Raw genomic sequence first — 27,197 nt, forward strand, 5'->3', positions numbered from 1 at the left:
AACTCAAAAATAGTGAAATAATAGGTGAATTAGATAACCAGACCAAAACTAATTTCTATAGTATTCAAAATTTTGTATGGTCTAATTTACAAAGCAATAATACCTGCTGTGTAAAAGAACCATGACAAAAAAATTGGTTGTCTAAAGAATGAATAATCAGACAAGAAGAAAGACTACCATCAGCCACGCAATCTTGTCCCGTCTTAGTTTGAAGCACACTCAAAAAAGGGTTGCTAACAGAAATTCTATCTATCTAGTTTGCTTAGCAATGCTTCCATTGGTGGCAGCTCCTTCACTATTTGTGACCAATCAGGCATTCCCTGCAGACAAGGAAATTTATCATGATAATGAAGAAAAAAGTTCCAATATTACATTACTGGTATTTGAAACTTAAGATGGAAAATATATAGTTTAGTTTGCAACTGAATCACATCAACTACGTGGTATGTCATGAAGTGCAGAATTTTTTCTACTTTAGAGTCGATGTTCATAAATTCATCTGACCCAAAGCACTTACAACTGATAACTAAGGAGGTTTACAAGATTGATTCATTTAACAGCCTTATGAGAAAAGAAAGTTGATGGAAAGCCAATCAATGCTTTAAAGTGTGAGCATGAATTCCAAAATTTTGAGCAACAAAAATCAGCAACCAGTTATAACCTTCCTAAATTAATGTCATGACTCACTGATAATTGTATTTGCAATTATCTCAGTCCAAGAGGAGGAACTAACACAAGTTTCCAACATGTGTTCTTACTTTTTCCTGATCTTCGAACTTGACCATCTAGGTGCAAAATTATGTACACATCTTCCCCGGGTGTAACTCCTTCAGACTTTTCTTGATCCCTGATCCACCTAAGTAAGAATAGTTAGTTAAAAGATTAAAAGAAAAAATAAAAGCTAACAAAAGAAAAGATGTTCATTGACAAATTTGAGCCTATCACTGATAATTGGAAATGTAATTAATGTTTGGAAACAGTTTGTAAAGACACTAACTTTTCTGACCTGATCGAGATACATTATTGAAAAACCTTTGTTTTCTATATGCTAAAACAAGGATAAACAGTACTATAATATATATATACATATATATATATAGAGAGAGAGAGAGTAGGAGGTGACCTCTCCCGTTCTTCCAGTGATACAATCTTAGCCTTAAAAATCGAATTTCAGCTTTCAACTTTGATTTTGCAGTTATAGACTGATCTTGTTTCTGGAAGTCTTTCTGCCACGACAGCAATACATAAAAAGTTTCAAGAAAGCAATTTAATAAAAAACCAACCTAGTGCATGTGTTTAATCTTTCACAACTTAAAATTCCATGTACAATCGATTGCAACAAGACAGCAACCCCAGGTATATATGGCATACCGGCACAAGTACACCTGAGCATGTATGGCACAAATTAAGCATCTAAGAAGTCTTCATAACTATACAAATGATGATAATGTCATCAGTGAACAAAAATTATCCTTGTATGGCTACTAATCTACTGTAGGTTAGAAACCTGTATCTTACCCCAATAAACTGTAGGTTAGAAACCTGTATTTTACCCCAATAGAAGGAAGTGCAGCAGCTGCCTTTGGAGAAACACCAAAACCTTTCTTCTCCACTTGCGGTGTTCTACTTCTACCATCACCCCAAATGACAGGAGCTAGAAGAACACCTCATCTGAGGAGCTCAGTTCAAAATCTCTCTGCTTTTTGTATAGCCAAGGAAACAGATTCTTTTTTTTCCCTGAATCCAACCTTCAATTAGAATGTGATGACAAAAACCATATAGATAAGGGCAAGCATAAAAAAATGCATCAGCATGCAAGCTAACATACAACTAGCAGTGCATTAAGATGTATTTACACTCAACCAAAGTAGTAAATATTAATGTACCTTTCTATAGTAAGTTTAGACGACTTTTGATCTAATGGTATAAGTCTCAGTTTTTTCCTTCTATGCTCTCCTCTTTGTCTCTATCCCCACCCCAAGCAGTAGCATTCACTAAAAATGATGTAGAAACAGAAAACAGAACAGAACTAGTTATGGTCACAGATGTTCACAGGAGTGTCCACAATGCACTTAAGTACCATTAAAGAAACACAAAGAGCTAAGACAGGTAGCTGTTCTATTTCATTTATTAACTATAAGCTTAAATTTTAATCCTTTGATTACTGTGGAAATGTGTCAAGTGTATTTACTTAAAATCACTACAAGAAATCTAATTTTATCTTGTGATTGAAATGAGAAGAATTCTTAATTGTTTATGGTCGGCAACATTATTCTTGAAGACTATACTTTTACAGTGACAATGCAGGCATAATATTTGTAACGATCAATCTGAAGTTTGCAATCATGGAGCAGCAAGAACTTGGAAGAAATATTAAAAAAAAATTGACAGTTTAATACTAACTGGCCTAGCAGTGTTCGTAGCTGCACAAGTTCAACAACCCAATTGGTGGAAAGGTGCGAAGGCAACCTAGAGAGAGTTTCATCTCGGGATATTTGTGCAAGTTGCTCTTCCTTCTTCTTGTTGTCCCAGAAAAAGAATGCCACAAGAACAATGATACCTGTAGATAGCTGATTCAAAAACTTAGTCATTTTAAAAAGCTGGTTACAAACTATTAGATTGATGGTCACACCAACAAATTCAAATAAAATAAAAAAAACAGAGATTATCTCATCAAATAACACACATATATCTAACATACTTACCTCCTAATTTACCTCCAATATTCATGGCAGCATTGCTGGCAGTTTCCAAAAAATTAGGAGCACCATCACCACCTTTAATAACACGAAATAGCCTGGGTACAGTGAAATTCCAGCAGCTGCAGAGAACGCCACATAAAAGAATCTCCTAAGCCCACCCCCCTCCAAAATGGGGCCTGGACTTCACTGTGATAAGTTTGAGATCTCTTTGAAAAGTGCAACCTATATCTTTTCCACCAAGTCTTGCCTGGAAAGATAACAAATAATTATGAGCAATAGCTGCAATACCAACATTTAGTAATTTGATCCTCATGTGGATGAATTACTTTCATTTGATTCCATGGCTGTTGCAGTTAGGATATCTTGGCGGAGATTGAGAAAGAGGAACGGCTGGAAGAAAACTTAAGCAATAAATGTCTTCTTGCAATTCCTTGAACTCAGCGATGCTCTAAGGGAGGCCAGATCAGGATCATTTAGAATTGTACCAAACTTGAGCTTGTAGTCTCTCAAAGCAATACTGGGACAGTCAGCAGCTTTCTTCACTTCCCCTCTTCCTCGATAAAATAAAGATTGTTAGTAAGTGCAGCCCCATTCAGTAACAAATCATAACTTGAGATTAATGCAGTACTTCAGGTCAATTTGACCCGATTTTAGCTGAAAAGAGATGGAGCCGTTAGGTGTGCCACGTGCCATGCCATGTAAGAAAAAAATACCACATGGCAGTAATATGCCAAATCGGATTCCAAAAACCTTCTATTATATACCTATGAAAGGAGGGATTTCGTATAAGAGGAATGAAGGGAATTTAGCAGATAGATAGCGTATCAATTCATATAATAAGAGTATGTAATTCTGAGTACTATACATAAGCTATACTTTACAGGTGCAGCTGGAAGGGAGTTAAGGTAGTATTATTTTTGGCTATCCATCTCTTTCCTAAAGTACATAGGAATTACCAAAATCATGCATGGTGATTTGAAATTCTAACTACTAAACAAAGGAGGAAAAAGCATCAGAAATTCTTACCAATAGCCATTACAGCAGGCTTTGTTATAGAGAGCAGCTTGGGCTTCTACAGGGTTTGGACTTTGGATCTAAACTAAGTGCTGTTTCAAACTGGACTAAAGCATCTTTAACCAGAAATATCCTTCTGACATAACACGCACTGTTTTACAAAAATATGATTTGAATTTACAAATAAAAAGTATGGTTTGCAAAGATAATTTTGCACCAGCAATGCATAACAATGAGCTATCTGAGAATATGAACTTCTGAAATATGTGATCAACAAATTCATAAATCATAAAAGTACTTTGAAGGAGCATTGTTATGGAAATCAATTAATCTAGAATTTAATCTCAATTGTAAAAGATAAAGTTTACTGTTCATTGAGCCAGGAGGGATTTGCATGTGTCATAATCCAGCATGGTTTTGCTCCCTGAATTGCGCACTATGTGACCAAATCATGAACATTAAAGTATCAGGAAAAAGGAAAAATATTAGATGATGTGGGTCAACATACTGTTAGAATGGCGCAATATTCTGCAATTTAACAGATGATTAAGTGAAAGTCTTTAATATGCCAGATAGCAAAAATAATATGCAGCAACCTTAAACAGGATATTTGGTGCGTACCACTTGCATTGGGAGAAAATAGCCAATTTCGCAACTGACATTGACAAAACATTCGCCACATTCAAACTAAATCAGTATCTAGTGTAGCATCTAAGGGAATCGTTAAGAACATAAAGAAAACAAAACCCATGTTTGCCAAAAAAAAAAAAAAAAGAGCTTTGGATCTAATTGCACCAAAAATACCCAAACTGAAGACAGCCACATCGCAAAACCATAAAATACTGCAAAAACAAGAAGCGAGTAATACGTACGCATCCTTTGGACAAGAAAGAAAGGCCCAGATTGACACAAGATTCTGCAGTCTGAGTGTTGGCCCCCAGGGAATGGGAAGACGTGAGCCTTGTTTTGAGAATTCAAAAGGGTTGCTTTCTCGAGGAACCATGCCCCTGACTTTGCTCTTGTCTTTGGCTTTGAGAAGCATGGGAGTTGCCGGTTCAGTGCCAGAGCAGCCACAGCCATTCAGATTTCGCGTGTCCCGACTTTCTCCCCCAAACTTAACAGTTTATCTGAACTGTATATTAATATTTTCCTTCTGAAGTTCGATCTTCTTACGGCAATTTTTTAAAGTACCACACGTACTAGCTGGAGATGCGGAGGGATGCTTGAGACGTTGTCGTTTTGCATTAACTCACAAGCGCAGAGTTCTTGAAGACTTGACCGTTCGACTTTTTGTTTTTTTATTAAAATTTCCCCTCTTGACCGCTAGACGTATCAGTCGAACCCGTTAAATTCGTCAAAATCTACTGTCACGTCAACAAAGATTACCGTTTGACTGATAGCTTCATCCAAATCCAATCTCACGTCAACAAAGATTAAGCTTGTGGGACTACGTTTTCTTTTTTTTTTTGGTCTTAATTGCCCCCTTTAGTAGCTTGCTTCTCATCTATATGTCTTGAACTATAATTAAATATTGTTGAAATAAATTTTCAAGATTGAGCCTTTTCATTATCTTAAGAAATTTTTATTGAGACCAAAGTTGAGATGAAAGTGAATATGGGTGAAGCCATTCTTTTTGACTTGCACGTCTAACAGTCAGGGGAAGCAAGTGATGAATGCTTTGAAACTAGTGGAAATTTTGTATCTTTTAAGAGAAGGGGTTTAGAATTCAACCTTAATCACTCCTACTTGATATAACAGTGATTTTAGCTTTAAAATCAATATGACTTAACCCATAACAAATTTTAGATAGTAATTTTTATAACATAAATCCACTTGAGATTTTCAGAGTCTATAGTTGCGTATTAAAGCCCTTTAAAATATTGTTGTTCTCTGTTAAAATTTTGTTGGGATATTATAAAAACAAGAATTCCTTTATGAATCCAGCTGCAGGCAGAGGAGACCAAAGTTCAGTAGCAACATTGCCTTCCAGATATGAAAGAAAGCATTCTAGAAATGATTAGAAAATCGGGCATTTTGGCCATACTTCGTTCTCTTATTAGACGCAGAACAAGGATTCTCAATTGTCAATGGGGAATCATTTCAATAGTGTAGACTGGGTGGTGGGGAGGAGTCCAATGATTTCTCTGCCTCTATTTCCTTTCCCTCCTTCTTCTTCGTTCTTTCCAGGCGTAGGCTACGGGCTAATAGATTTCAACAAGTTTATATAAAGAAACTACTTCAAGCACAGAGTTGAGATGGATGTTATTTTGAGGGAGCAAATAAACTAATCAAATGATAAGCTTAGAATTCATAGAAAGAAATGGTGAACATGATTAAACATGCAACAGATAGATCCCAAGTCTTAAGCAGCTCTGTAAAGTACTTGAAATTGCATTTTGACTTGTTTTCAGAATTTGGCAATAGAAAACAAATATGCTACACTTTGAGTATGGGATGGAAACAGTGATACCTCTATAATTGCAAAAAAGATTTTCTTTTTAACTATGACGTCACAGATCCAACTCACAGGTTAAAAATAAGCAAATTTATCATGAAGTAAACAATGATGAAATCAGAGAGCCTCGCTGCTTAATCACACGCTTCGCACTGTCTTAAGGTATTCCTAAGCAGCGTTGCAACGGTCATTGGGCCGACACCACCAGGAACAGGAGTTATCCATCCAGCCACCTTACATGCCTCTTGGAAATCCACCTCACCTACTAACTATATCCTGACTTCTTAGTTGGGTCATCAACAGCATTAGTTCCAACATCGATATCTGCAGCACCAGGTTTGATCCAACTGCCTTTAATCTGGAAGATAAATAGAAGAATTTAAAATTAAACACAGTTTACCATCACAAAACAATCAAAGTAACATCATTATGCAAACATAAATGATGAAGCCCCAAGCAGAGGAATTGAGGATTGATTCTCTGATCCGCAGAAAACCAAACAGCAATTAAGTTTCCCCTCTATTTTCCCCTTTTTTGCAAGATGAATACATTCAAAGTTTCAAACAAGGATATCATGGATATTTGAGGTTGTGCAGCGCTTGGAGTAAAGTGTTTTCTTGTATTTCACAATCATGTCATAATCCAGCAGGATCAACATTATTAATCAGCAAAATTAAGCTATAACTAAACCTGACTGCTAAACTTTTTGGGAGAAGATAAAACAAGGATGAATAATTGAATATGCTAGGCTAGAACAAAATAATTTAAAACGTTTGAGCAGCTAAAGAGCGAAAATATATATTTACCATCATAGCTTGTCCTGCTGCAGCAACAATAATGTCAGCTTCCCGAGTTAGCGTTTCAGGATCTGGCGTACGTGAATGAACAATACTAACAGTAGCTTCTGCCTTCAGCAGCAGCAATGAAACAGGCAATCCAACTATGTTACTTCGGCCCACAACAACAGCATTTTTTCCCTTTATGCTTATACCACTTCGTGTTAGCAGTTCAAGGCAACCCTGTAGAAAAAAAAAAAAAGGGAATCTTAGCAAAAGAACTAGGTAAATCATTGTATTATAATACTTGAAAGCATGGTAATATTGCCTTGGGAGTACAAGGAATTAGTACAGGTTTTCTCGGCCTTTCATTGCAAGTTTGCCAATATTCAAAGGATGAAAACCATCTACATCTTTCTCAAGACTGATTTCACCCGAAACTTTCTCTTCATTTATATGCTTTGGTAAGGGGAGCTGAACCAATATACCTATTAATGTAACAAAAATACTAAATAAAAACGAAGAAGGGAAATCTCCATATAAGCAATTGAGCTACAATAAAGCTAACATTTTTACACTTCCCACCAATTAAAAATGGGTTTTTTTTTTTTTTTTTTTTGCTTCTTTCAGGAAACTTAAATGTAATCTCAAGGTTTTATAGTTTTCATTAATATTATAAAGATAGAAACATTAACCAACCACGTACATCAGGATTTGCATTTAACTCGTGAAACCTGCTGACCAACTCGGATTCGGCCAGTTCCTCAGGGAGGTCCACATCAAAAGACTTAATTCCAACTTCAGGACAAGCTTTTCTCTTCATTCCCACATAGCTTTGAGAATCTTTCCTGTTCCCAACAATTACCACAGCTAGCCCTGGCACGTGGTTAGAATAATATCAACTTTCCCAGTCTACCCATAAATGAAATGAAATTATTGACCTTTTGCCATATCAAATTCAAAGACACTAGTTTATAAAGAAATGAGGAAAAAAGGAAGGTAACCCTTACCTTGCCGTATTTCTGAGAGAGTTGGCGCACCTTGTCGGCAATTTCAGATCTTATTGTCTGAGCGATGGCTTTGCCGTCGATAATAGTGGCTTCGTGATCAGATGGAGAAGCCATTTGCATGCTAGATTGCGGTGGAGAAGAGCAGCCTATGTTTTGGCAACAAGTTCCAGAAAAACACGTTATTACAAAGGACCCATTTAAAAAGGCACTTCGATTAAGTTGCGGCAGCTGCCGACATTTGGCATTTTGGATTTTGTCTGTCAGGCAGGAGGATGACCCGCCCGCCCTCTTTCATTTTTTTTCCCTTATTTATATTAGTAGCTGAAAGTATTTTGGGTCGGCCAAGCGGGTCAGGCGGAATTGTCATCTTTAATTCCAATTTCGGGTCTAGCTTATTCAAGCACGTTCATTGAGGTTCGATATTATTTAAATATTAAAAAATATATTGAAACTATATATGAAAATATGGTTTTCTTAAGCTAGGGGTTGAGTCTAAGAACTTTAAAGCAATGCTCTGCCCGAACTTGATTAGTTGATTATGAACTCTAGAATTGCAACAAATTCCTTCTCTTCTCTTCAATTCTTTTCGTATGTTAAAAAAAAAAAAAAAAGAATTTCCGAAAGTATTTTAGGACATCAAAAGTATATGCATATATATATCGCTACATTTCATTTACCCCCCCCCCCCCCAAAAAAAAAGTTAACAATATACAGTTTGTCTTTCTTTATTTCAATAATTGATATTGAGCTTGTTGCTCCATCATCCAAGTAAAACTGCATTTTGGTGACAACTTTCTTGATGTTTTTGGCTTAACTTTTTTAACAAAATATTAAAGCATATATATATATATGTATATATATAGTTACAATATTTGCATGAAACACCTCCAAAACCTAGCTAGGTGTGGCTCCATGAACCCAAGAACATCATGGTTCTAATGGGGTCTTCAGTGGAGTAGCTGATCCCATTTCGTCTCTCAATTTCTTTGGAAATCAGAATCCTATGCCCTCTTTGAACCCCATTCCTAACCATAGTATCCATGGCCGCCTGCCACGCTTGCTTCAACCTTTCCCTGATCGTTCCCTCTGATTCACCTATCAGAGAATTATCACTGCAGAGGCTTTGAGGCTTCATATATGCTTTTACTGTTCTTGTGACTTTAGGCTAAGATATTAGAACTATAGATAGAACAAATGTGGGTATATATGGCAAAACTAAAGGCAAGATGCCATGGATTGTGGGTGGTAGGACCATTTTCCTTTCAAGATAGGATAAGATTCCTTATGCTTGTGTGACAGATCAACTTTGATGGTTTCGTGGCCCAAATGGTGTGAACTATTTTCCTTTAATCAAATTTATCAATTATTTCCTTATCGATTTGTGACCATTTTGTCATTGTTTATTGGTCATATTGGTATTATAATCAAGTAATAGAAGAAAAAAGAAAAGAAAAAGCAATACATAGATGACACTACGAACAAAAGAAAATAAGTAGAAATATCTCATATCATCATATTCTTTTTTTTCAATAATTTTTTTTCATCAATCATAAATAAATAGGATCAAGTTAATAATCATGTAGATATACAAGTATTTCTTATAATTATTTTTAAAAAGTGACTTTTAAATATGCCATATAAGTTTATTAGAAATAAAAACAAAATGCAATTTTGCATCTAACTATTCCATTTGTGCAATGCAACATGTTTTGTTCTTATCCATGTGCTAAGATGCCTCTTAAAATTCGAATTTGCTTTTTGGAGTACCTAAACCTAAAGATTCCAATGTTGTAAAAACGACAAAACATTTGTGGGTAGTGGATAGTAATCGCATCAAATAGGAAAAAAAAAAAGTTATTTTATATCATGATTTCATGAACTTGAAGCTGACAGGACAGCCGTCCATAACAATTGTACAAAATATAAACCACTTAAAATGTGGTCAATCATGGTTTGTATTCTATCGGGACCAATACCCATTTTCTCGAAAGGAATTTCCTTTTATTTTACCAGATTATTCCCTTGGTAGGGCACTCTGGAGCCTGTGATTTTACATTTCGGTCCAACGAGAAGCCCGTTGCACACTAGCTGACCCCCTTGGTGTTTCAGAAAGGTAAGAAAAATGTCCAAAAAATATGGACTTGGAAAAACAAGACAAGGCTTAACACCGAAGCCCAATCCCTCTAACTATATATCATGGGCTTTCACTTGTATGGCCCTTTTTATCATCTTAGTTCTAGCCCCAATAAACAGAAATGGGCAAGTCATTATAAATTTACAACGGTAAGTGCTAACTAATTAATAATAAAAATTGGCTTTGAATTCTTGCACTTATAATTTTTTTATTTTTAGATTGGAAAAATGGATACAAACTTTAATAATGATAAATTTTTAATAGTAATTAAACTTATGAATAATATGTACCTTTTTAAATTATAAATTTATAACTAACAATAATAGAAATTACATTTCAAAAATAAAATAATAATAAAAATTACTTATGTAATAATATATCAAAGATTTACGCAATACAATTCGATTTAATATTTTTATTCCAAAGCTCATCATTTCCAAAGCACTGAACTAATTAAGAAATACTAAATAATTTTTTTTTGAAATATCTTAATAAATATCATATTGTTCATGGAAAGGAGCAAGGTTCCTAAACAAATATCAAGAAGTATTAAGAAATCAGAAATATGTCAAATATGAAAAGAAAATAGTATGAAAGTGCTCAAATTTTTGAAAAATTGTCTTTTATAATTTACCCAAAAAATTATTAAAACTAAAACCTTAAAAGGAGGAGAACTTTATATATATATATATATATATATAGAGAGAGAGAGAGAGAGAGAAAGAGAGTAAGGCAGATTACGAATCAAATTTAAAATTTTGGTTCAAATCTCACTTTTTTTGTTGTTCGATTGTTATCATGTATTGATGTGCTATCACCATATTATAAGCTGGGATGCATTGATTGTTGTTGTAGAATTGATCTTTATTGTCCTATTTGATTTCCATCAATCTTTTGGAATTAATTATTACAATTATGAAATTTATTCTTATCCATAAACACACCAGAATGAAATTCTATGTTGCCCATCAATTGAGACATATAAAGCGTGCGACAAAATTTTTTTTCTTGTCTAATAGCTTTTCTGTTTTGCTTTTTTTTTTTTTGGCGAATGAATGATTAACCATAAATAATTGCAACATCATCTAGATTGAATAAAAATCTAGGAAGACATTTAAATTCCCCACCGCAAGGTTTCACCATGAAAACTCTTCATTAGTACCTTACGAGAAATCGGTGATGGATTTAGAATATTTTTTAGAATTTTTATTTATAAGATATAAATTATCATTAAATTTATCAATTTTATCGATGAAAAAAATGATAAAATTTAATAAAAGTTTTTATTTTTTAATTTTTGAAGATGTTCATGACCCTATTTCAAAACATGGATCTGTATCTGCTGGAAGTTAATAACCAGGAGAGACAAAGGGTCTCAATATATCGGTCGGTGAGAGACAGAACAAAGCTATGGAAATGGAATGTGTCTGCTTTTGAACTAGCTAGATTCCCTTTGCACTGATTTCTCCTTTGTTATTATGAACTGTCCTACATTTGCGTCCCTGTTCATTTCCACTATTCTTTCACATCAAAAATCTTAGGATATCTTCATTTTGTCCTTTCGATTAATCTCCAGAATTTTACCGCATCTACCATCCCATTTCGTCTCAGCTCAGCATGGTGTTAACTCATATAATTAGCAGTACTTCTTTTATAATCATTTCTGCTGGAAGAGGTTAGAGGCATGCATGCATCTTCATTCAAAGATTTGCTGAAAGTAAGTGAATATTCCAACAAGCTGAATTTCATGATTATTATTTATTGCATTAGGAATCTTGGTTTCTTAGGTACAGGGAAACAAGCAAGCTCTCTCTCTTTTGATAATTTTTAATATATATATATATATATATATATATAGGGGAAAAAGAACAAGAAAAAATATGGACTTCGGAAGAGACAAAGGTGGGTGCTTTCGAGATTTTATAAATCATTTTCTAGTAAGAGGGTCCCAAAAATCAACACTATGTTATCATCCCATCTCCGCCATCTAAAAGGTGTAGGGCAAAGTTTTGAAAGATAGTAGTAGTAATCTTCTTTATTGTGTGAAAGGAATGGAAGCAAAGCTATCAACTTAAAATTCTGGCTGATGCTAATCATAGTGGATTAAAATATATATATTCTTCTGAACTTCAATCCTAGAAAATTTTTTATTAAAAAAACATAGATTTTTCTAGATAAATCCAAAGGAAAATAGGGGGGGTGAAGCTTGAGAATCATGTTGATCTATGCTTCATGATTATATAATATTGCAACTTGCATGCATGTGAATATGCGGTTTGTGGGATGGTATTGTTATGGGGTTTGATCGACAATGAATTGGCATATGCGTTGGTGAGAGGATAAGTATATCTATATATTGTATTATATATTCCCCAATTTCCCTTTCACGATATGAAAAGAAAGTATAATCCACCATGAATATTCTGCATCAGAAAAAAGGTAGGTAAGATAGTGGGAATGAGATCTGTATATGCTAACCATTTAGAAAGTTATGATTGGGGTTGGAGGTTTTCTGTTTTTGATAATTGAAGCAAAAGCATGTTTCAAGTTGTTCGTGAGAGCTGCTTCTTACCCTTCACTTACTTTTATATTCTTGTTATGTATGGTGCATATCCAAATTTAAACATGGTTCTTTCGAGGGTTTGATTGCCTTAGCTGAAAACTTGGGTCTTTGGATAAATAAAGGAATATATAGTACTACTACTTACTGACAACTTATCACAATTTTCAACATAAAATAATTCACTGATTCAGTTCAGGTTTTTCCGCTTAAATTTTATACGGGAAAATGATAAAGAAAGAGAGGGACCAACATGGACAAAGATCTTCTTGGCACATAAGAAAGAGGGAAAGGTTGAGATTTTTCAGGTCCTACAACTACAAAGAGCAAAATTCCAAACCCCTTCAAACCCCGATGAAAAGTAAAACCAACTTTTGATTTCTCCCTAACAAAGTAGTACTAAAATTAATTATTTTTATTTGCATCTTACAAAATTAATCCCTTCCTGTCCCCTGATATCCATTAACAGTACAAATAACATCAAAATCTACATGTACTCGTTTTCTTCAATATTTTGTTCACATGATTGAGCAACCACTTTCATCACGATCGTAATCACCATCTTCATTGAATTCATCAATCGGATAGGATGGTGGAGGTGGTGGTCCGTACGCATTAGGATGCATGGTAGGGGTATAATATGAAAAGCTTGAGCTAGGATGAGTCGTTTTGTAACTTACGCCAAACGATGGAGGTCCATAGTACATAGGTGCGTACATAGGTGCATATGGGTACATAGGGTAATTTGGAGGCATCAGATTGATTGATGCCATAGGTGGAGCCTGTTCTGGAAGAACCAGAGCTGATAGAGTGTCACCGGATGCATCACCGTTGGAACCAGTGTTACCTTTCTGCCCTTTCTTTTTCTGCTTTTTACCTCCATTAACACCCCCACTTTCGGCAGTACTGTCTGGTTCCTGGCTTACACCTCCCATTTGGTCCCCAGCTGGAGGCTGATCATCTCCAGCAGGGCCTTTACTAGCACCGGCACCGCCATTTTTGGCAGCGGCTGATGCAGGCTTCTCTGTTGATTTATTCTTGGGGTCATGATCATCACCAGCTTCTTCGTCGTCTTTTTGTTTCTCATTGTTATTTGGCTTCCCAGGCTTTTTCTCTTTCTTTTCAGGCTTTTCTGGCCAAAGTTCAACTGATTTCCCTGACTTGTTCAGCTTCTTGATGAGCGTTTCCGGATCCACGCTGCCAGTGACTGTCACCTTGTGCTGTTGAGAATCTATGGTCGTCTCATAAACACCTGAAAAAAGATTAAGAACGCAAGGAAAAGTGAATAGATTTTCCATTGGTTTTCAGTACTACTTACTATTTAATATGGAATTAAAGAGAGTAGGATATAAATATACCATCAATGGCTTGAAGAAGTTTCTTGACTTTCTTCTTGCATCCTTCGCAATGAATTAAGACTTTAAAGACCCATGTCTAAAAACAGTAAAAGACGGCCGGGGGAGTCAGCTAATTTAGAAATATTAGCAGGATAAATTCTCATTATAAATTCTATACATATATGCACGGTGCTCACCTTATAATTCAGTGCTCCTGCAGCATCATCTTGATCAGCTGCTTTAGTTGCCATCTCACAGAGAGAGAGAGAGAGAGAGAAGGAAAGGAGTGCTGGAGAGCGGGGGCGAAGCGAACGTCTTTAGAGAAGAGAATGAGAAAGATTGGGAGTTAAAATAGTAGTGGTAGTATCAGAGAAAAAGCAATATTATTTGGTGTGGATGCCACATCACCTTTTCTTCCAATTTCTGCTTGCTTGTGAGAATAATCACGTGATTTTATATTTTGTATGGCTTTCTTTCAGCTGTTAAGCTAGCCTAATTAGTTTTTGAACCATTCATTTATTTGCGGGTCACAGTAGATGCCACACGATTTTTATCCCACCAGATTACCCTCCAGGGTTAGGCTTACCTTACATGCCCCCCACCCACAACAAACTTTTGCAGCAAATCCAACTGCTGAACGCCCAAGCGGCGAGCCAGCAACAAAGCCATTCAGCTTACGGCGCCAAATGATAGCATTTGTTCGTATAAGCCTAAAGGATAGTATTTGCCTTTGCTCACTGCCTGTCCCTTTGACGGGTATCACAAAATCACATGCAATGTTGCATTCCAGCAGGCCTTTTTTTCTTTTTTGGATGTTTTAGATTTAGAAAACTCCTTTAGAATTCTCGGGCAAAATCCTTGGTGGAATTACCTTTTTGCTGCACTTTCGATTGGGATTCTAGAATTCGAAAGAAACAAAAGTTTTATAGTAGTATATTATCATCGAATGAAATTATTGAGTTCCTTTCTTTGAACAAGGCGCGGACAAGACATAATCCTAATCTCGTTTTACCCCTTCCCAAGCTAAACGTCCAACTTTAATTGCGACTTTTCTCAAAGCAAATTCAATTGAAGAAACACCCTGATTAATTTGGTGCATGCCTCTGTACTGTCTTCGAACTAACAAGTCTGATTTACCATCAATTCAATTAGAACAACCACCATCGCATTTCTAATTTTTATTCTGAATCATCTCATTCATGGCAGTTCACCATCTCCAACTACCATAATGAAACCACTGGCTATGACAGGATTTGTATTGAGTTGGTATACTCAGTAATAAGTAAGACTCTTCAACACGGAATAAATTGACGTTTAAAAACATTCCCCAATCACCCAATTAGTCTGATTAGCCATCAATAATTCAAAATAATCCCCTGATAACTCTGTTTAGTCTCATATATCAGCAAATTTTTATGTTTCATGATCTAGAAAGGGTAGTAAAAACCCCACATATATAAGTGTTATCGATTGGTCGTTAGCGGCTGGTAGGCAGAGAACATTATAATTTGCCATCTTTCCTCCCTAAAAGTATTTATATTGTTCAACAATCGGCCAGATTCTTTTATTTCACAAGAAAGTACCAAGCAAGTTTTCAACCGAATTGGCAACTTGAAGTTGCATCTCTAAATGGAAATAAAACGAAAACAACTATCAATAAGCAATTGGCACTTGGCATATATTTTTCCCAAAAATGAGGACAAGAAACTTTCATGGACTTTCTGAAACAGTACGCAATACTCTAATAAAAACTTATCCCCCACTTAGTTTAAGCCAATGGCTCTGCCAGGCTTTTATGGGTAGTGTGACTCGTGACAACACTTGAAACTCACAATAGGTCTTGATTTTATGTCCTTTGTACAATACTGTTGCAAAAGGAAAATGTTTAATATCATTAAAAAGTCTCAGTTATCAAATCTCAAAAGAAGAAATCAATAAAATCTAACAGCAACAATAACCTTAATGCGGTACACAACCTCACTGAGGGCTACTTATCTCAGGAGTGGACCACTCATCAATAGCAAAGCAAAGCCGGAAAAAGTTACATTGCTAAAAATATTAGTCGTCAACTTGACCAAATGAAGCAGCAGAGGATAAGTCAAGGCAGTAAATTGTGAAATTGGGAAGTATAACTCAATTATGGACCATCAGGAAAGATTAATGCAAAGTAGAGGAAGATCAAATTATAAAACTAGGCAATTAAAAAATGAATTAAAATAATATAGTCGTAAAACTTGAGTATGTTCTTTAAGTAATAGCAGATGAATCACAAGCATTTATCATGGTGGAAAAAGTAACTTACAGAATCAATCTTAGAAAGCTATCAGCAGCCAGGGATGCAATGTGCTTGGGTTAACAGCAACTAAGTTATCAGTTCCCCTGGAGAATTATGGGACCAGGCTACCTAAAATACTTTTCCACTACAATCTATGAAATCTCTGCAGCCTGGTGTGAATCCGGTAAGGCTGCATTAGCAACGAACAAGTATCTACTTTCATGGTCCTAAAACATTAAAAGGAAAAAAAGAAAAAAAATCTACCAACAAATTCCTTACCAATCCTTTCTAGAGTATGAAAATCCTCAGAACCAAGTTCAAACTTACATCAGAAGTCCTTGTCTCAGTAACAATATTGTCAGATACAGCATCTAAAAGTATTAAATGATTATTCATACAAAGCAATTTAAACAGAAAGTTAAATGGTAAATCTCACTTTCTTGGTATAAAAATCATTCTTTTACACAAAAAGCCACTTCAATATTTAAGGGCAAGCAATCAAAAGTAAACCAACTGCATTCTACATTGCCAAGACAAAGGTGGAGTACTGAATTCTGATGTATTAAATTGGAAAGGAATAAGTGTCATTCATCTTATTTGCTATCATATGAAACTACAACATCACTTCCTGCCATCAAGAATGGACAAGGGTTATAACCAATTTAAAACCACAAGTTGCTGGTGATTGTAGAACCTATCAATCAGTAAAAATTTTCTTGCCACCAAGAACAACTATTATAACACCAAGAAGAGCTGACAAGGCTCCATCCCTTGAAAGCCAGAATTCAGTCCATGTCAAGGGCCTTTTGACTTGCGACAGTACCTCCCTGAACCTTTCCTCCAAGTCCTGAAGAGAACCAGTGTTATCTAATACCATGTCTGCTTGGCTCCTCTTCAAATCTAGAGACATCTGAGCATTTATCCTATTTCTGGCATCCTCCTCTGTTGAATTATCTCTTTCAATAAGTCGTTGAAGTTGTGTTTCAGGATCAACCCATACAACAACAATGGGTTTTGTCCACTTATCCATCTTGGCCTCGAACAATAATGGAATGTCAAGAACAATTATCTTATGACCTTCTATCCAAAGCTTCAGAATTTCTAAAAAGATGCCAGAAGTTATATAGGGAGCCAATAACCTACAAGAAGAAAATTAACCACATTTTCAAAATCAATACAATCTGCAATTTTAAAACAAGGTAAATGGTGACGATATGTAACCAAGACTCCATGCAGATTACCTCCAGGCGTAAAGGAGATAATATTACCAACATTTAGCCTGGGTAAACTGACACGCTAAGTGACAGAATTTGATCTTCAGACTTAAGGATCAGAGGGTAACATAACTTCCAACTGCCTTTAAATCGTTAAAAGCAATCTCCTAGGAGATCATGACATCAATTTGCTATAGCATCAGCACCATATGGGAGTAGTTGAGAAAACCATGTATATAAGCAACTTAAAGAACACCAACTTTTACATTAAAAAGTCGACTAAATTTTGCATTTTGAAGGTGAAATCCCGACCTCCAAGACTACCAGAATAAGAATAGTGGAGAAATAATGTTTCTAAAGCTATTCCCAATATTAAGCCCACTTAAAAATAAATTAAAAAGGGAAATTTATAGAAAATTTACCGATTAAGGAGTTGACGTTTGGAGGCATCAGGGAAGACGATTCGACCCAATTTCAAACGATCGACTTGTCCATCATCTTGTAAAATGTCCGGCCCAAATGCGGCCACCACCTTTTTATACCCGCCGGTGCCCTTCTTCAACACATCCTGCAAAACCAAAATTAACAGTACTACTGAAAAATGTAATCTGTAATTTTATCAAACATGTGGTAGACCCAAAAAAAAAAAACAAAAAACGAAAAGTAGGTGAAGAGAGGGAAGGTACACGAGCGATGACATCCGCATCGACGACGGGAATGTGGTTGTACTTGAACATGGAAGAGACTGTGCTCTTCCCTGATGCGATCCCTCCCGTTAGCCCTACTATCCTCATTATCACTCAACCCTTCCCTCCTCTCTGCTTCAGTGCTTTGACGTGTCCCACATTTTTTTAGCCAGCTACTTTCCTATTAAAAGAGTAAAGATGCTAACAGCTCAACGAATTTTGAACTCTAGGCGTACCTGTCATAGTAGCCACCCGAGGCATTGACAGGGGTTCGATTCCAGGATGCCCAATGTTTTAATTTATTTCATTTATTATTAGACATTTTTGGTCCAACTCTTTAATACTTGGAATTAAAAATAAGAAAAGAAACATTGGCCTGATTGAACTCCAATGAATCCATTATTAGTACATAAAAAAAACCTAATTATTGGACAATAAGGTGTTAAAAAATCAAACAAAACTCTACCTTTTTTTCTTTTTTTTTTTTTATAGCAAAAGATATTTACTTAGGTTTAGACTGAAATTTTATAGATGAATATATTATATTGGCTTTGTTATTTAAATCACAAGACAAGATTAAAGAAATGGATCTTTTAATTTTAACCAAACGAAAACATCGCCATCGTTCTGATAATCTCATCACAGAGGGTTTACTTAAGTATTATCACAATAATTCCTTTCAATTGCGTTTTGGGATTGATCAACTCCCGTTCTGCCTTTGAGAAGTCTCTTTTCTTGGGCTGATTCGAAGGGCTTGATGTGTTTGTCAATGCTAACACAACAGTCCTATCTATCTGCTCAATCTCTGCACATATAGCAGTTTTCCAACTTCTAAGAAACACGAAGGATCATTTCGATTGAACGGTTCAAATCATGCAATCCTGCTCCTAAGGGCTAAGAAGAATATTGTATGACAGTAATGAATTGAAGACATTCAAAAGCTGAAGCAAATTTATATTTCACAACAGATGGAACACAACACAGAGTCAACACCTTCAACTTAAAGATTGAAGGTAACGACCCCAGACAATGGCAATGAGACACAACACTGAAACCAAAATGCAAACGATTACACCCGACATTATTCATTGAATGCTAATAGCTTAGATTGTGGCCCAGGTCTTCATTGTTTTTGCTTAGCGACGACCTGGGATCAAGCTGGCCTTGCTGTGATGTCAGACACCCAAGCGCTAACATGGGGGCGTGAATCAAACAGCTTCTTGGCCTGGGTCCCCAGCAAATATTGAATGCTGGGGAGGTGATGCAAATCTGTCAAGGTGAAGTAGTCAGTCTGAGCCAATCGAGTCTCATAGACATCTAGAATTTTGGCAAGCTTAGTTTCATTTTCCTCCACAACTGCAGTGTCAGTAGCCATGCCAAAAAATGGCTTGTAAACCAGCTCCCGGAATAGCTTTGAAGATGCAGGATCAAACTGGGGGGCTTCGACCTCATTCCATAATTGTATTATTGTAGGACTGCCACACTCTTATTCGAGCCAGGCAATAACAGTTGGGTCCCCTTATCGCTGTATTCATGGGCGATATATCGGGTGATTGCCTTTGATTCTGCTTGTTAAAAGTTCAGAGTTTGAAGGGGTTAAACTAAATAGTAATAGTATTATTTTCATGCCATGCTAACAATTTAAGGGTTTCGCTCATAAAACTTTACCAAAGAGCTTAAAGTCCCCTTCTTCAAAAGCTGGAACTTGACCAAATGGCAGCATCAACCGGATGAGAAGTATTAGATTCAAAGTAGTCTCATAAACGGGTTTTGGGAAACCTGGATTAATACATAAAAGAAAATGAAAAACTCTCCTTGGTTACTATGTGAGACAAGATTTGGTTGTAATTTTTGGCTTTGTGCAGTTCTGACAAATTGGGGTTTTCTGTTTCATTGGTGTTTTTGCATTTTGTTTTTCCTGAACAAATGGAAACTATGGAAAGATTGGTTTGTATGAAAAAAATTCAGTCCTCGTAGTATGAAAGAGTTGAGCTGCAGAGGGAAATCCTATTCCAAAAGGATAAAAGAAGGGTAAAAGTGGGATGGGTTTTTTCAGCGAAAATAGAGGAGATATCTATAATCCATACTTACATTGAGGGAAAGATAGTTTTCCGAATTATGTTCACCAGCTCGCATGTTTACAGGAACAAACTGAAACTCAACCTCTTTCTCGTAAAGGCAAGCAAGAACCCTCTGAGTAGTTGTTGACAAAGGGTTTCCATGTGCTTTGATGACTGCCATAGTTGTTCGACGACTGTAACTTGTTCAAGAACTATGAGAAAAAATTTTGTGGGTTCTGAACAAGGACAAAATCGAAATCAACTGGACGTTCCTTGAAAAACCTAGGAATCTTTTTAACGTGCTGAAGATTTTCTTATTGCTTTGAAGTGGTTGTAGTAGTAGTTTTTTTTTTTTTTTTTCAATGTGAAGTAACTGTAACGTTGAATATCAGCCTGTTTTTTGGGTGCAGTATTAAACTGACAATTTTTTTTTTCTGTTCGAAAGGGAAGGCTTAGAAATTAATTAAAAGAGAGATACAAAATAGTTCCAGCAACGTCAGCCAGGATCAAAGGCTGTTTAAAGCTAGGGTGTTCAGCATGCATGACAAAATAAGGATTCGATATTATCACTACTAGAACTAGGAATACAAAAGACCCCGTTTATGGGGGGTGGTCGCTGCCCTTCCTTGCCAAAGCATCAGCACATTTGGTTAGCTTCATGAAAAATATGAGAAACCTTCTTCGACTGCAGCTGGTTTAACATAGCCCTGCAATCATAGATGACAGGTTCCAGCAAAAGGTTAATGTTGGCCTGTGTGGTTCCAATAGATTGTGTCTTGGCCCGTTTGGTGTCGAGGGAAAGGGATGGCAAGAAGGGTATCAAGGAGACTGGTGGGAAGATGGAAATGACCGGGATAGGACAGCAATCAAAATAGTGCTTATAAAATCTTTTTATACTTTGAAAGATAGATAGGATTATTCGTTGGCAAGTTCTATTAGTAGTAGAAAGGGTAATTATCATGGTTGCCTTCAGAAGCACCAACTGAGTTCAGACGGCAAGTTCTATTAGTAATGTTTTGATTATCAAATTCTCTTTTTTTCTTTTTAATCCAATTACGAACTTGAACCTAACCTGGCAACGACATTTATGCAAACTTTATTGCAACGTTATGTTTTACAAAATGGATCAGGCCGTGGTCTATCGGTGTAAGTTTCATGAAATTACCATTATAATTTTTATATTTCTATAATTTGAAATAAGAAAACGTATAACATTTGAAATAAAGATCAAATCTAGAAAGACAGCCACATTATTTTTACATATGTAGTGCTAATGTCACGAGTCGAGACTTAAGTTTCACCTGCGTAGCTCTAAGATTTAGACATCCACTCATTTGACGTTTCAGATCAATTTATCTATCACGGTTCATAACTTTGTGAGATATTATCCGTTCTGACTCCTCTGACCTCATGGTTTTATCCTACAAAAAGCGCCTCATAAGGGGAAGATGGTGTAAACCATTTTATACTCCAGTAAACCTCTTTTTATGTTCGATATAGGATTCATGATATCTCCTTAGGTCCGTAACATTCTCCGCATCCAACCCCATGACACCTTTGTCACGGAGACTGGTTACCCTGCTTATCTCCCTTGAGGGGTTTGACGTGGTTCGAACGGTTTAAGACTAGTTTTGATACCACTTGTCACTCGTCGAGACTTAAGCTCCTACTCGCGCGGCTCCAAGATTCAGACATCCACAATTTATACCCTTGTGAGGTGTTGTTCGCTCTAATCCCTTGACCTCATAGTTTTGTCTTACAAAAAGTAACTTACAAGGAAAAAGCGGTGTAAACCCTTTTATACCTCAGTGACTCTCATTTTATATTCGATGTAAGATTCAGGACTTCTCCTTAAGTCCATGACATTCTCCTCCACTCACCCCGTGACGCCCTTGTGACGGAGGCTAGCTATCCTGGCTCCCGTGACGCCTTTGTTACGGAGGCTAGCTATTCTCCTTAGATCCGTGACATTCTTCCCCACCCACCCTCGTGACGTCTTTGTCACGGAAGCTGGTTACCCTACCTATCTCCGTTGATTCTCCCCACCCACCCCGTGATGCCCTTGTCACAGAAGCCAGTTACCCTGCCTATCTCATTTGAGACACTTGACACCCCACCCACCCTACCTATCTTCCTTGAAGCGCTTAACATGAGTCGAATAATTTAAGACTAACTATGATACCATTCGTCATGGGTCGAGACTTAAGCTTCGACCAGTGCGACTCAAAGACCCGGACATCTACTCATCCGACGTCTCAGATTAACTTATCTATCACGATTCACACCCTTGTGAGATATTATTCGTTCTGATTCCTCTAATATCACAATTTTATTTATAGGTAACTCACAAGAAAAAAACGATGTGAACCATTTTATACTTTAATAACTCTTTTTATATTCGATATGAGATTTAAAACTTATCATTAAATCCGTGACATTAAGCCTTTACTAGAACATTAATTTGAACCATGTCCACAACCTTAGCCCAAGCAGACGGAGCCAGCAGATTTGTGCACCGGGAACCGACATGGGGCCTCTCATCAAAGAGCCCCTCCTCGGGGGTCTTCATGAGAGAGACTACAAATTAGGAAGGTGAGTGAGATCGGCAGAAGTGAACTTATCGCAATTCAAATAGTTAGAATCTTACGACACTTCACTAATTATGCTTCAAAGTAAAATGAGCAATTCCCTTAATATAGGATTACTATTTGAACGCCCTCTCTAGTTTTTAACTAGTGGCAATGAAATTATGAACAGGATAAATCTATTGGTTTTTTTAGTAAGCAGTTACAAACTTTACAAAAATATATTTATAATATTTACAAGTTACTAAATACATTAGGTGAATTATGGGAAAAAGAAGGTAGAACCGTAGAAGATACAATATATGGCCAAGAAATAGATAAATATAAATGTAAAAGTCTTCAGAAAGCTGCCTCTGGCTTCAGAAAGTTGTGATATTCCAGCTGAGTCATTTCCCCACCATTCACTGGGTCAAATTGACATCTGTAGAAGCTGCATTCATAATCAATTGCACTTTTTAGAGGCCCTCATTATCCCATAAATTTTCCACTTCAACAAAGACAGAAACAAGAACAAAAGGAAAAAGTAGCAGCGAAGAAGGAAAAAAAAAAAGGATTTAGTCAGCTCATGCCAAGTGAAAAGCAGCAGAGGAAGTGATGAAAACCCTAGCAAAAGAATATCAAAGGTTTTGGCCACATCAACAGGGACCATCTTGATGACACCTAGATGCTTCAAGGAAATTTCCTAAGAATAAACTCGTAAGATTTTTCACAAATTATGCTCTGACAACAGATAACTCTAGGAAAGTGGTGGATCAAAAACTCCTATGTCAAGGTCATTGAGTAATTACCAAGCTCGCTTCAAACACCTACAAGTCATAAAATACTTCCAACGCCGCCCTAAATATTATATTGTTGATTTAATAACATATAAAATTCAAATTAAACAGAAAAACTGGAAATTTTATACTAATGGATATCTCTTTTAGTATTTGTTTTTTCTTACCTTCCATCAATGCCAAGAATTACCACCGTATTCTTTTGGTGACCAAAAGCAACAATATACTGAGAACCTTCAACCAGGCGGAACTGAGCTACCGACCATTCTGAGCTAAAGTACTTGGGTAACACTCCTGCAAGCAGAAAGGTTTTAGATGCTTACCATGATTGATTCCCAAAATCCAAAATGTCTCAAATACCTAATGTCTAAAAGATATATTAGACACAGTCTTGTTAGTTGTCACATTCAATTGGCTGAAGTACTTGGATAACTCTCCTATAAGTACAAAGCCAGTTTTGAAGCTCATCATATCGATCACAAAATTTTAAAACAATATCTTAAATGCCACATTTCTAGCAGCTATATTACACACTATTAGAATGCTAATTCGCCAGCTGGGTCATAAACATCATCCACCTGAAAGTTATAATTCTGTTTCTCATGCCAGAGGCGACAAGAATCTCAGAGATCAGAAAAAGGAAGATGTATATGGCAACTGTCATGAATGTTTTTATTCCATGATAGATTCTATTTTGTTGCATAAAATATAATTTTCAACAGAGAATCTCTAGCATTTGCATAATCTTATGCTATGAAAAGGAAATTAAATAATTCTATCATGTCAACTTTCATAGTGATCCAGTGACTGAAGACAGAAATTACATTGTTCAAAACAATGACAACAACAAAAGCAATGGGCAGAAGAGGACACTTTACCTTTGATAAAAGAAAGAGAGGAATGGGATGATGTAACAGGGTCGGATGCACCTCGTGACCTGTCAGTGCCTGGAGAACCAGCATTAATCTTAAGGCTGAAAACATGGACGGTTCCCTTGTCACTTGAAACTGCTAACCACTGGGCATTTGAAGAGAACGCCAAACTATAAATTTCAGCTCTATCTGCTCCCCTCCTTACCTATATTTATATAAAATAAAACTTTCAGAGTGTTAGAAAATCTAAGTGAGACATAATTATTTTGAGTTCTCAATGCTACCCAAAACCATATAAATCACCAAACCCCCTCAAAAAAAGTGTGAACATCTTATATCCGCTACATACATAATAAGAAAGACATGAGAAAGCTTAAAAGATCACAATGGCAAAAAGGTTACAATCGCCATTCATTTAATATGAACACCATCACTTTTTGCTCCCAGTTTATCACATATTTAACTCCACTTGTTAACATTGACTATTAGCTCGAAGGAATATATTTTTAGCCTTTTCAAAGCTGACAAAATCAGAAAGGAAATAAAATAGATTCAACAAACATACTAACACCCAGGTTGAGCGTTATAGAACAAACATTCTAATAGAAATTTCTGCAGATTATGTCTTTATATTACTTTAACTAAAAAGGTCCTACTCACTTTAAACATCTGTGCTAAGATTTCCACTTAATCCATAAAAATTAAACCCCATTTGCCTAATTCATGTTACATAATCAATAAAAAGGAAGTAACAAAATAGCGTTATTAGTATTAAATTACATACCTCTTGCAGCAAGCAACCATCTACGGTATTATAAATGCGAACCAGCGTCCCTTTCGTGCTCGCAGTAGCAAGCAACTGCCCATCCTGCGTTAGTGCGAAGCACGCAATTCTTGAATCATGGGCCATAATAAACTTAGTCCTCTTCGAAGCGTAATGCTCAACCCTGACCTGTCCCTTTTGCAATCCGGGACAAACCAAAACCAAAGACCCGGCCCCCTGAGACACCGCGCAGAGTCCTTTCGGATTCGCGATGGTTTCAATCTGGTGCAGCAGCTTCAAATCCGCAAAATTGTAAACGAAAATTTTCTGTTCCAAAACGACTACGATTCGATCCCTCCGAAGCCGAACTGATCTTACTTCCGAACGAAACGAAAGCTCGCCAATGCATCGACTCTGGTGGTCGTCCCAGATCATGACTTTATTAGGCGGGTATTGCGGGTCGGGTCCACCGCCAACGACAGCCAAAATATTGCACCGAAAAAGCATCTCGACAACCCCGATGCCGCCGCCGCGATCGAAATCTCGGCGAAAGATCTCGCGGAATGGATCGCAGTTGTAGATCCGGAAGCCATGGTCAATACCCGCGGCGAAGCAGCAGTGGTCCTGGTTGAAGGAGAGGTTCAGAAGAGAGGGCAGCGGCGCGGCTGGAGGAACCGCCTCGGGTGGGGTCGAAAGTGGGGTGTGGAAATTAGGGTTAGTGTTGGGAGTCGGGTTCGGCTCCGGGTCAGGGGAAGGTTGACGTTGCATCTGAGGGAGAGATTCCTGGCTTTGGTTGGTTTGTTCTGTAGGTGAGAGAAAATTAGGGTTAGGGTTAGGGTTAGCGCTAGGATAAGCTGAGAGGGTGGCCATGGAGAGATCCAGAAGGGATTATGGAGGACTCTAGGGGCCGATTACGAAAGCAATAACAATCATCAGAGCAAACGGAGAGAATAATTGATAGTTTTTAGAACGATGTTGTCCTGTTGGAAGGAGCACAGTTGTGTCCGTTTTAAGGTTATGGTGTGATTGGGGAACATATAGAAAAGAAAACAGTAGAAACTAGAAAGATATATGTGTTGTGTTGAATCAAGGATTCGTTAATTAGAGGAGACGAATCGACAAACGCGGGAGAGTTTCGCTTCGTTCCTACGCCAACTTCTTCTGGCTGCAACAGATACTATAAAAATAATAAGCAACTATGGTCTGGCTTCTGTTGCTTTTGGGTTGGGCATTGGTTTATACGCACAGTTCTAACCACCCCTAAAAAACCTCCACTTACTCAAAGTTGACTCGAAACAGCAATTCCACTCCCTTAAGTGGTATGTCCGTGACTATAAATAATTTTGAATCGCTATTATTTATCAAAAAATTTATTTGATATATTATTAATAATAATTTTTTAATAATTTTATAGAGATAAAAATATTGACATGTATCATATTTCTTAAAATTTTTTTAATTTTTTACATATTATTATCTTTTTAATTTTACTTATGAAATCTAAATTTTTTTAATATCAGTGTATTTAATAATTTATTTATTTATGTTTTTAAATTATAAATTAAAAAAATTAAAAATCATATAAAATTAAGAATATAATAATAGGGATAATTTAGTGGGGGAATCCTAACAAATAGTTGAAGAGTAGAATTTTAAGTTTGCTATATGAACTAAATTTGTGTATGTTGGCCAAACTTTTCAAGAATTGAAGTGTGCTAAAATTATTTAAGGTTAACATCATCATTATCACTAAAAAATAATTAATATTAGAAAATTTGTTGATAAAAAAAAAAAAACAGCATTTGAGTTTGAAAAATATTCTCTAATTATGAAATTTTTTACACGAAATATAAGTGAAAATAATGACGGTGGTGTATGAATACTGATGACTGATACTCAAATGTCGATTAGGGCAACGCCAGCATTGCGTATAAATGCCCCAGTCCTTTTAGGAATTATACCAATACCCAAGTCAATA

General features: G+C 36.4%; 3 protein-coding genes, 1 long non-coding RNA gene and 2 pseudogenes across 7 annotated transcripts; all 6 read right to left on the minus strand.

Annotated features, from left to right (window-relative positions):
- Positions 1-10: 10 nt before the first annotated feature.
- LOC111314142 (uncharacterized) lies at positions 11-4,580 on the minus strand. The gene is made up of 9 exons (XR_016332534.1): positions 4,313-4,580; positions 4,085-4,152; positions 3,029-3,867; positions 2,706-2,949; positions 2,470-2,570; positions 1,554-1,737; positions 1,124-1,226; positions 759-847; positions 11-320 (listed from the first exon to the last, which is right to left on the minus strand). It is a non-coding gene; the product is annotated as an uncharacterized LOC111314142 (long non-coding RNA).
- On the minus strand, positions 1,886-3,031 carry LOC149512121 (protein LOW PSII ACCUMULATION 1, chloroplastic-like; annotated as a pseudogene). The gene is made up of 3 exons (XR_016332533.1): positions 2,718-3,031; positions 2,404-2,560; positions 1,886-1,994 (listed from the first exon to the last, which is right to left on the minus strand). The product of XR_016332533.1 is annotated as a protein LOW PSII ACCUMULATION 1, chloroplastic-like (transcript).
- A 1,487-nt stretch (positions 4,581-6,067) lies between the features above and the next one.
- Positions 6,068-9,092, minus strand: LOC111313055 (bifunctional protein FolD 2-like; annotated as a pseudogene). The gene is made up of 6 exons (XR_016332369.1): positions 8,876-9,092; positions 7,963-8,103; positions 7,647-7,823; positions 7,276-7,435; positions 6,978-7,190; positions 6,068-6,529 (listed from the first exon to the last, which is right to left on the minus strand). The product of XR_016332369.1 is annotated as a bifunctional protein FolD 2-like (transcript).
- Positions 9,093-13,048: 3,956 nt separating this feature from the next.
- LOC111314144 (uncharacterized) lies at positions 13,049-14,413 on the minus strand. Its single transcript, XM_022915211.2, has 3 exons — positions 14,186-14,413; positions 14,010-14,085; positions 13,049-13,903 (listed from the first exon to the last, which is right to left on the minus strand). The coding sequence occupies exons 1-3, from the start codon at positions 14,237-14,239 to the stop codon at positions 13,170-13,172; spliced, it is 864 nt and encodes a 287-aa protein (XP_022770946.1). The 5' UTR covers positions 14,240-14,413; the 3' UTR covers positions 13,049-13,169.
- A 2,390-nt stretch (positions 14,414-16,803) lies between these two features.
- Positions 16,804-18,434, minus strand: LOC111314145 (dephospho-CoA kinase-like). The gene is made up of 3 exons (XM_022915212.2): positions 18,164-18,434; positions 17,900-18,045; positions 16,804-17,402 (listed from the first exon to the last, which is right to left on the minus strand). The coding sequence occupies exons 1-3, from the start codon at positions 18,269-18,271 to the stop codon at positions 16,961-16,963; spliced, it is 696 nt and encodes a 231-aa protein (XP_022770947.1). The 5' UTR covers positions 18,272-18,434; the 3' UTR covers positions 16,804-16,960.
- Positions 18,435-22,965: 4,531 nt separating this feature from the next.
- Positions 22,966-26,430, minus strand: LOC111314143 (autophagy-related protein 18a-like). 2 transcript variants are annotated; one of them, XM_022915208.2, is made up of 4 exons: positions 25,241-26,430; positions 24,463-24,661; positions 23,752-23,878; positions 22,966-23,238 (listed from the first exon to the last, which is right to left on the minus strand). In XM_022915208.2, exons 1-4 carry the CDS (start codon positions 26,087-26,089, stop codon positions 23,148-23,150), a joined length of 1,266 nt encoding a protein of 421 aa, XP_022770943.2. In that variant the 5' UTR covers positions 26,090-26,430; the 3' UTR covers positions 22,966-23,147. The 2 variants fall into 2 exon arrangements, with proteins under 2 accessions (XP_022770943.2, XP_022770945.2); XM_022915210.2 differs by lacking the exon at positions 23,752-23,878 and having other exon boundaries at positions 25,241-26,372.
- Between the last annotated feature and the right edge of the window lie 767 nt (positions 26,431-27,197).

Source organism: Durio zibethinus, chromosome 23 (genome assembly GCF_047325235.1).
Source record: "Durio zibethinus cultivar Kanyao isolate XHJ-2024 chromosome 23, ASM4732523v1, whole genome shotgun sequence".
Taxonomy (NCBI): Eukaryota; Viridiplantae; Streptophyta; class Magnoliopsida; order Malvales; family Malvaceae; genus Durio; species Durio zibethinus.